General features: G+C 41.4%; 1 protein-coding gene across 1 annotated transcript in view; it reads right to left on the reverse strand.

Moving 5' to 3' along the window:
• Positions 1-9,506, reverse strand: part of LOC125485999 (transmembrane protein 116-like) — a gene marked incomplete at its 3' end in the record, with an annotated part of 10,104 nt that extends 598 nt beyond the window's left edge. The window contains exons 1-3 of the mRNA XM_048611740.1: positions 9,375-9,506; positions 6,273-6,417; positions 2,325-2,401 (exon numbers count right to left, since the gene is read on the reverse strand). Coding sequence (XP_048467697.1) covers positions 2,325-2,401; positions 6,273-6,417; positions 9,375-9,491 — 339 coding nt within the window. The remainder of the gene's footprint in view (positions 1-2,324; positions 2,402-6,272; positions 6,418-9,374) is intronic.
• Between the last annotated feature and the right edge of the window lie 973 nt (positions 9,507-10,479).

Here is a 10,479-nt window from a genome sequence, read left to right on the forward strand (position 1 = left end):
TCAATTTCTGATGAAGGGTCTAGGCCCGAAACATCAGCCTTCCTGCTCCTATGATGCTGCTTGGCCTGCTGTGTTCATCCAGCTCTACACCTTGTTATCTCACCCTTTATTTGAATGTGGAGAGTCCTCGACACTGATCCACATCCTTTAGAGGCAGTTTTCGGAGTGAACAGGATGTCTGATACTCCTGCTCTTATCTGTCAGCCAAGGCTCCATGATTAGGGCTGTTAATCTGCACCAATCAGGGAATTCATAATCTGAGATCTACCTGGCTGACCTTGTTACAGTCACTACATCCCTCCCCCTCTGAGTCCATGGACATAAGCCAGTTTTTTTTTAGTAGCTCCTTCTGGGCATTTTAGCACTGTGTCAGGTTCCTCCAACTGTGCCTCTGATACAGGCAGCGTGTAACACACAGTAGCTCACCTCTTGCACCCGGGGCATCTCAGAAGAAATTTATTCTCCTCTTCAGGTGGGAAAGGCATTGAGGCAGTGACATCCCCATGTCCATCTCAGATTCCAAGGCCTTTTCAACGTTTGATGGAGGGCGAGAACCCACGGGTTCTGGTACAGTCAGAAAGGGTGTTGCACCGTTTGCAAGTTTGCAGCTTTCATATGGTCCACATGCTTGTTCAGAACCATCACACCTACCCGAACTTTACACATCGCAGGATCTGACCTTGCGTCAACCATGTCTGTTACCCATACAGGGCCATTCCCATGGTTCCTACACCAAACTTTGTCCCCTGAAGTAAAATGCCTGTCTTCCTTAGTGGAGACTTGTGTCCAGCCTTGGCATTCTGGATGCAGTTTCACCTCCCCCCCACAGGTCCTGGAAGATCAGATTTAACCTGATGCAGGGTCTTCTCCCCATTAGCAAATCTGCTGGAGCTATCCCTGTAGTTGTATGAGGGGTGGTCCTATGATCAAATAGAAAACTGTACAGTTTGCTATCTAGTGAAGTTGTAGGCTGTTTCTTTAAGCCTGCCTTAAACATTTGGACTGCTCTTTCTGCCAGACCACTGGATGAAATGAAATTATCCTTACATGTCAAATACCATTTGACTTTAGGAAACACTCAAGTTCCCTGCTGGTAATCAATGGCCTGTTATCTGTGACCAACACTTTTGGGAGTCCATGTTTTGCAAAAGACGCACACAGAATTTCTACTGTTGCCAGTGTTTGACGAATGAACTCTATGCACGTCCAGCCACTTTGACTGGATGCCTACAATGATTGAGAACGTTGAGTCCATGAAAGGACGTGCATAGTCAATGTGTAACCAAGTCCAAGGTCTTTCCAGCCATTCCTACAAATGTGAGGGAAACTGCGGTAATTTTTGTCCTTGTTGGCAACGTGGGCACTGTCCCACCAATGTGGCTATGTCTGCATCTAATCCTGGCCACCAGATATAACTTCTTGCCAATATCTTCATTTTCAAAATCCTGGATGAGCCTGGTGGAGTTCAGCCAGTATCTGGCAGAGACCTTTGCTCGGGACAATTGCTCTTGCTCCCCATAATAATATGCTGTTCTCTCGTGTGATCTGATCTCTCTGGGTCCATATGGGTTTCAATTCTGGTTGTGATGGCCCTTTGGTTTCTTCCATCACCACCAGGTGTTTCCGTTTTGCTAGGACCAGATCTTTCTGCGTCCAAAGTCTAATACTATCAGCTGTGACTGGAAGTGTGTCCAGAAAATTTAAAACCATTACGGACTCTTCCATCAGCACCACCAGTGGTGTATCTGCCAGTGGGAGGCAACTCAATGTGTCCACATTTGCTACTTGGCCTCCCAGACGGTAATCCAACTTGTAATTATATGCACTTAGTATTAGAGCCCACCACTGAATTGGCCTGAAGCTATGGGCAGCACTGCCTTGTCCTCTTTAAGTAGACTTAACAGGGGTTTGTGGTCCATAATTATTATAGATTTACATCTGGCAAAGTATTGGTAGAACTTCCTGATTCCAGCAAACCGAGGCATATAAATAACAAGCGGGACACACCAATGCTTCACCGGAGGTGCCCTGATGATGTTACCTAGCAGGGTGATGAAACATCTACAATCAAACACACCAGCTCAACAAGCAAGTCTACAAACTCATGGGTAATAAATGCTGGCCCAGGTAATGGCATCAACAAGAATAATTGTCTTAAATATTGCTCAAATGAGCGATGGGAGTTAGCCTAACCAGATCATATTAGAGTCACGCTACATCATCTAGTCACTCTGACTGAGAGAAAGAGGTATAGCACCACCCCCTCCCCCAACCACCACCTCCCACCCCTACCCCATGACTAAATATTGTTTTGGAAAGCTCACCTGTAAGCTATAGAGTATAGCATAAAGAGAAGGCATGTCCTTTGGGTTCAACAGCTTAACCACGGCCAGAATGGTTGCTAAAGGGAAAAAAAACCATAAACAGAGGTTAAAATTAGTTTTTTTGGCTTTCTTCAACAAACATGACAACATTTAACCAACAGAAGTACATGCATCACGTACATAACCGTCCACCTATTGCATGTATAACCTATGGAGGGAGAGGCTCCTCTACACAAAATACACGACAAAATAATCATCTGATAAGTAATCATCACCTGTGGAATATTTGGCACAATCTTTTTTTCCTTATTTGTTGATATGTGCCAACCTGTGAACTCCTATCTCATGATCCTATAATTGTAATATTCTACATTCTTCCTTCTACCCCCACTATTATCACTTGTGTCAATTTTTGCTTTTAAAATTCTTTCCCAGGTTCTCTAACCTGTGGATCTTCCCACTGGTTTGGAATTGTGATAACCATAGAAGAAAGTTCTGCACCATGATCAAGTCTACCCTTAATCCTAGATATGGTTTGTCCTAGTCATCTTCGTGTTGATTCAGTTGGTAATCTTTATGATTTCTACTGTACCATGTATATGTATAGATAACTGGTAAAGTATTTCCAATTCTCTGTTCACACTATGTACATTACCAATTTGGTAGAGTGCTGTTTCTCCTTCAATGACCATCTCAGACTTTTTTCTTTAAGTGTTATGCTGATGGCATGATGGCATGATTACATGGTTAGTTGCATCCCTCACTGATTTACGTTAACCCCTCACTCTTTCTCTCCCAAGTTTTATCTGTCAGAATAGCTAGGATTTAAAGGGTAACTAATATGATCTGGCTAAGCTTATTCTCTTCACTTCCAAGAGCAACTTTTTAAAAATGTATTTGTTCATGGGATATTGGCATCACTGCCTGGACCAGCATTTATTGCCCATCTCTAATTGCCTTGAGAAGGAGGTTCCTCACCACCTTTCCAGTCCACAGGATGTAGCTACACCCACAATGCTATTAGGAAGGGAACTCCCGGACCTTGACCCAGTAACAATACACGAATGATGATATAGTTCCTCCACTCTCTCCTCCCTTGGACTTCCCTTAACGTGAACATTTCAGGAGTTTAAAACCCAAGTGTGTGGTCACCATATCATTATTTTCTGGTTTACCTTGTGCTGTCACTCACTCTTACTAACTTTGGTGGTGCACTGCCTTAAAGACCTAGGTATTTAATGCAAAAGAGAAGTATGTGTATATATAATCTCACTAACATACTGTCCAAACAATATTTTGTATATCTCATGAAGGATAACGGGTGGCACGGTGGCTCAGTGGTTAGCACTGCTGCCTCACAGTGCCAGGGACCCGGGTTCGATTCCACCTTTGGGCGACTGTCTGTGTGGAGTTTGCACATTCTCCCTGTGTCTGCATGGGTTTCTTCCGGGTGCTCCGGTTTCCTCCCACAGTCCAAAGATGTGCAGGTTAGGTGGATTGGCCATGCTAAATTGCCTGTAGTGTTCAGGGATCTATAGATTAGGTGAGTTATAGGGGGATGGGTCTGGGTGGGATGCTCTGAGGGTCGGTATGGGCTTGTTAGGCCAAAGGGCCTGTTTCCACACCGTAGGGATTCTATGATAACTATTGGAACTGTCTGAGCTATTTAGAAGTTATTTAACACCATTTGCATTCCCCCCGCCACCACTGCCCAGCAATTCCCTGCTGTAATCTGTCTAGCACATTTATTTTAAGACCATCATTCATAGGAGAAGTAGGAGGCCATTTGGCCCAACTAGTCTGTACCACCATTCAATGAAATCGTCTGATAATCCTTCACTTCACTTTCCTGCCTTTTCCCCATATCCCTCGATCCCCTTACTGATTAAAAGGAAGGCTGTCCATTTCAGCCATGAGTATACTTAATGACCCAGCTTCAACAGCCCTCTGTGGTAAAGAACTCCACAGATTCACCACACTAAGAGAAAGAAAGTCCTTCCTCATCTCTGTCTAAATGGGTGACTCTTTACTCTGAGATTATTCCCTCTGGTTCTAGATCTGGTACAAGGGAAAGCAATCTCTCCACATTTGCCCTGTCAAGACCCCTAAGAATCTTGTATGTTTCAATAAGAGCTCCTGTCATTCATCTCAACTCCAATGAGTACAGGCCCAACCTATTCAATCTTTCTTCATCAGAAAATTCCTCTGTACCTGGTATCAACTGAGTGAACCTTTATTGGACTGCCTCAAATGGCAGTATATCTTTCATTTAAAAATTCAGACCAAAACTGTTCACAGTATTCCAGCTGTGATCTGACTGGTGCCTAGTTTTAGCAAGACTTCCCTATTTAATACTCCATTCCCTTTGAAATAAAGGCCAACATTCCACTTGCCTGCCCTATTACCTGCTGAACCTGAATGCTAGGTTTTTGTGATTTATACACTAGGTTACCCAAATCCTCCTTTTTTGTGGCTCTCTGCAGTCTTTCTCCATTTAAATAATATTCAGCTCCCCTATTCTTCTTGACAAAGTGCATAACATCACATATTCCCACATTATATTCCATTTGCCAAATTTTTATCCTTTCACCTAATTTCTCTATATCCCTTTGTAGACTCCTTGTGCCATCCTCACTACTTGCCTCCCACCTATTTTTGTCTCATCCCAAATTTGGTGATAGTACATTCTTTTCTGTCATCGAAGTCATTAAGATATTTTGCAAATAATGGTGGTCTCAGCACGGATTGCTCTGACACTCCACTAGTTATGGGTCGCCATCATAAAAATGCCCCTTTATCCCAATCCTGTCTTCTGTTAGTTAGCTAATCCTCTACCTGTGCTAATATGTTACCTCCAACACCATGGCTCTTATGAAATAGCCTTACGTGCAGTACCTTATCAAATGCCTTTTGGAACTCCAAATATATTACATCCCCACAGCTTTTCTTTTATCTATCCTACTTGTTACCTCCTTAAAGAGCTGTAATAAGTTTGTCAGGTATGACTTTCCCTTCATGAACCCATTCTGATTCATATTATTGGTTTCTAAATGCTCTGCTATTAGATCCTTTATAACACACCCTGTCTTAGTTATCTGTGGGAGTTAATGGTTTGGACTCCCCAAGGATAACAAAAACCGTGAATACCACTCCAATGTAACTCTCCTATGTACTACGAAGTACAGCACAATCAGACCAGATGAGTGAACATAGACAAAAAGATGAGTTTAGCAGCTGATCTCATGAGTATGTGGATCTGGTGGTAGTGCATCAGTGGATAATGAGGATGAAGTGTAGGCTGTAACATTTTACCTATACCAGATGTTAAGTTAATGGCCTATAGTTACCTGTTTTTTGTTAAATCCGCTTCCCTTTTGAATAAAAGGTTGTTTATGAATAAATATTAGCAGTTTACCAATCCTCTGGGGCTTTTCCAGAATCTAAGGCAGGCTAAAACACATGGTTCACGTGGTGTCATCTGGTAAGTCTTAAATAGCTGAATAATTGCAACACGATGGCTCAGTGGTTAGCATTGCTGCCTCACAGTGCCAAGGACCCAAGTTCAGTTCCACCCTCAGGTCGCTGTCTGTGTGGAGTTTGCACATTCTCTGTGTCTGCATGGGTTTCCTCCAGGTGCTCCAGTTTCCTCCCATAGTCCAAAAACATGCAGGTTAGGTGGTTTGGCCATGCTAAGTTGCCTAGAGTGTCCATGTATGTGCAGGCTAAGTGCATTAGTCATGGGAAATGCAGAGTTACAGAGATAGGGGGATGAATCTGGGAGAGATGCTCTTTGGAGGGTCGGTGTGGACTGAATGGCCTGTTTCCACAGTGTAGATTCTATGAATTGAGCAGTAAGATGGTGCATCAATGTGCCCCCTCCACTCTCTAATTTGGTTTTATTATCACATCTACAGAGTCACACAGAGCACCTTGTTAGACTCTACTAACCTGGTCCCCAACAAAACAGAAAAGCTGTAGGATAGAGGAAGATTCTCCTCTCAATCATGCTGATCTTTGCCCACTGCTGGTCTCCAAGAAATCCAGTCAGAGTCACTAGTTTCTTATAGAGGATCCGAGATTTAATTAGGAGAATCTGCAGGGATGAATGGAAAAAGTTAAATAAAACTGCCAAGTTAATTAGTCTTTAGATGATTAGTCACCATGATTCTGACAAAGGCTTATGAGTGCTAAAATATTTTGGTCAAACAGTGACTTATTATTAGGCCAAAGTCTGTTTTAATCCAATTCAGTACTGTACAGCTTGTAAAAACAGCCTCCTGGTTTTAAGGATCTATTATTCTGGAGGGTGAGAACAATCAGCCTTTGGACTTGATGCATGCATAATTGCTAATTAAAAATTGTGACAAACATTTTAGGTATTACTATGAATAAGAAACCATACATTGTGGCTACTTGAGCAAGATGTGCATGTAAGCCCAAATGCTGAAAAGCCAAGAATCCCAGCCAAGCAAAGCTCTGAGCAATTTAGCAATATCAATGCCATTGATTGGAAGAAGATCAATCAACCTTGTGACCTGGGCTCAGATAAATATTGTATTTGTATTATTTACATCTATGTATGTTGCGCATTGCTTATACTGTTGTAATATTTACCTTTAAGTCAATAAATTTATAATGAGTCAAGGGCAAATTTTCCTTTTATCATTACAAAACATCCAAATAAAAGGTTATTTGACTAAAGAAATAACAGGACAAATCACCAAAAGGTCAGTCAAAGAATTACGTTTTAAAGGAGCAACCCAAAAGGAGGAGACGGAGAGATGTAGCAGTTTGGAGGAAAAGTTCTACAGCTTCCAGACGAGGCAGCTGAAAGTATGGTGGAATAAGATAATCAGGATGAATTCAATCCCCAGTCAATGCTGCCTTTGCTTTTGTCAACCGTAACAGCACTGGTAGTGCTACAATTAGCCTCTGTAGCCTTCATCAAAAGGGGGTAAAGAATCCAACAGATTGATCCCTCACCCAGTGTTTCCGCTAGAAGTGCACACCGCAGCAGAGCATGGGTCAAGCTCACTTGTGATACCCTCGTCGTCAAGTAGCCCACAGTCATTCAGCATCTAGCCTCACATATGGTCAACAGGGTGAAATGCAAGAGTGGAACTGAATTTCAAAGTGTGGAGGTGTGACAATGTGAAAATTAGCCAAGAACAAATCAAAGTAAACACAGCAGCACCATCACTGACTAGTCCAACTCACAAACATCTGAACATCACAAATTTAACCCTATTATCTTCTGTATTTAGAAAAAGGAACTAAGCATTCTTTTAAAATTGATACATCCAAACTACATTTGCATCCACACTCATGCAAATCTCTTTACCCCACCTACTGTTAACCACCACAAGTTGCAAAATGTTTAAATTTAGTCAATTAAAAAATAAATCCTTTTCAAGAAAATGAAGTGGAGGGAAGGCTGTTTGAAGCTTGTCTGTGTTACAGCATTAGTTGGAGAGGACTGCCCTGCTATGTGATGTTAGTGTTGAATCATTAACTGAGTCAGGAGACCTTGGGTTCGATTTCCACTCCAAAAATATCAGCTTCATCTAAGCAGTTACTCTAGTGCAGTAATAACATACTTCTTACGCTTTATATTTCAGGGTCCTATTTTATGTGGATGTGTGCTGGAGGACTGCAAAGTGGCCACTGTACCTAAAGCAGACAGGAGTAATCAGGGTATATACAGGCAAGTCTGTTTAATGTCGGTGTAATGAAAAAATATTAAGCCTTTAATTCATTCTGAAGTTACTTTATATCTAGATAAATTATTTAAAGGCAGTTAGCATGGATATCAATAGGGATGATCACCAACCTTGTGGAATTCTTTGAAGAGGTAACTGGGAATAACAATTTTAGACAGATGACAGACCTAATACAAGACATCATGTGGCAATTAATAGAGAAGATAAAGGCTGTAGAGTCAAAGTAAGGAAGGGAAAATGGAATTAAAAACTGTTTACAAAGGAGAAGTTTAGAAGTGAATACTGCTGTCCCACAGGGCTCAGTTCTGAGGCCACTGCAGAAATTAACCATTTGAACGTAGGACTGGGGGAATACTGTTGAAATTTGCAGATTATACTGAAATAGGAAGGGTAATGAATTCACTAAAAGGCCAATAAAAGCAAAGGGCTGCTGATAAAGTGGAGGAATGAGCCATGATGTGGCAGTGGGTTTCATTAACACTAAGTGTGCAGCGATGAATGTTAGTGGAATTTTGTTCTGTCATTCTAGTAATTTTATTCTGAAAAACAGTAGTTTCAGTGTTACAGAAAACCAAAGAAATTTGGTGGATGAAACAAAATCAGAAAAAACTTGGCAGGTCTGACAGCATCTGTGAAGAGAAAGCAGAGTCAGCATTTCAGATCGAGTGATTCATCTTCAGAACAGCTTAAAGTAGTTAAACATCTTTCTTACTTTGTGGTTTCTGATTTTCAGCATCTGCAGTTCTTTAGTTTTTTGAATTTGGTGAGGTGAAAAGGTTTGTAGAACATTGAAGGCAATATCACAGGTTAGTGAGTGCGTAAAAAAAGACAATGAAAGATCAAAGTCTTATTAGAAGAGGCTTGAACATAATTACTGAGAGGTAACACTGATCATAAACAAAACTTTAATAAGAGTTAGAGTGTTATGTGCAATATTGGGTTCTATACCATAAGATGGATATTGATCAAGATGTGAAGCTATGGACTTTACTAACGTTTGAGAGAGGAACCATGTCACTGTTTGAGACTGGATAGGAGAAGTGGTCAAAGGAAAAGGGGAAAAATAATACGATCTGGGTAGTGGACAGGTAAAGAGGATTTAGACTACTTGCTGGTCTGGAAATGAATTCTGACCTTTTCACTGTTGGGCTGAATGATAATGCCCATGTACACACAACAAAGGGAGAATCACAGCATGAAGCCACCAGGTCACTTTGGGTGCCTCAAGAGGAAGTGGCATCTATCTCCAGTGATATCAGCTAATCAATAGGGGAGAAAAATCTGAAATAGAGCAGGGGGAACTCAACATAAAGTAAACATGTAACCTTACCACAATTCCAAGTAAAGTAAAACAGAAGGTAATGAGCAGGATGATGGTTCTGTACAGGTATACACTGTGACATGCATTCTTATGGACATTAACATAACTGCTGTTTGATTCAAGCATTCTGGTGTGAAGGAGGAGGCACCTGTGGTGGAACAGAGAAGAGAGGCATCAATCTCTGCCCCGCTAACCTATAACCATGACCTAGGACAGCATACAGAGAGCAATACAATTGCAAATGAAAGTCTTCAATGAGTGAATTAACAACTTGATGACTCAAGGCCACAACAATCACCTGGTGCAATAAAGAAACAAGTGGGCTCAAATCAGTTAATTCAATAAAGATGAAAAGTTGAAACTATGACATTTGTGCTCAATAATTCACATGCAATTTAGTTTATCCAGTTATTCTTGTGAGTCATTCTTTAAAACTTAGTGTGCAGATTGCTGGGGAAGGGTTTGAGACTAGGAACAAGAGTAGGCCATTAAGCCCTACAAACTCTCTGCCATTCAATACAAATCATGGCCGATCTCTTATCTTAATGCCATATTCCGGCTTTCTTCCCATGATCCTTGATGTTTTTAAAATCTAAAACTTTACACATCTTTTTCTTAAATATATTCAGTGACTTGGCCTCCACTGCCTTCTGTAGTAGGAAATTCCACAGCTTCATTACTTTTTGAGTGAAATGTTTCCTTATCTCTGTCCCAAATAGTCTATCCTGAAATTGTATCCCCTGCTTCTAGACTGTCCAACCAGAGAAAACATCTGCCCTGGGGTTTGTGTGTGTTACTGATCTCACATGGAGGGTTCAACCCTGATGACCAACCCACAGCTGTGTAGTTGTTCAGCAGAGGTGTGAAGATAGCACAGCAGCTTCTCATGGTCAGAAACCTACCTGGACATCAGCAACCAGCCTGGGTGTCAAGTCCTTACCTGGGATTTGGCTCCTTAACCAGGAGCCAGAAATTTCCCAGGAATCGTTACCTACCCAGAAGTGATCTGCTTATGCTGCTGAAAATGCACCAATTGCAACAACATAAACATTCACCAATGTAGAACACTTAATATAGTTAAATGTCCCAAGGAGCAATTGTCAAACAAAAATTT

This window comes from Rhincodon typus, chromosome 24, assembly GCF_021869965.1.
Source record: "Rhincodon typus isolate 14 chromosome 24, sRhiTyp1.1, whole genome shotgun sequence".
Lineage (NCBI taxonomy): Eukaryota > Metazoa > Chordata > Chondrichthyes > Orectolobiformes > Rhincodontidae > Rhincodon > Rhincodon typus.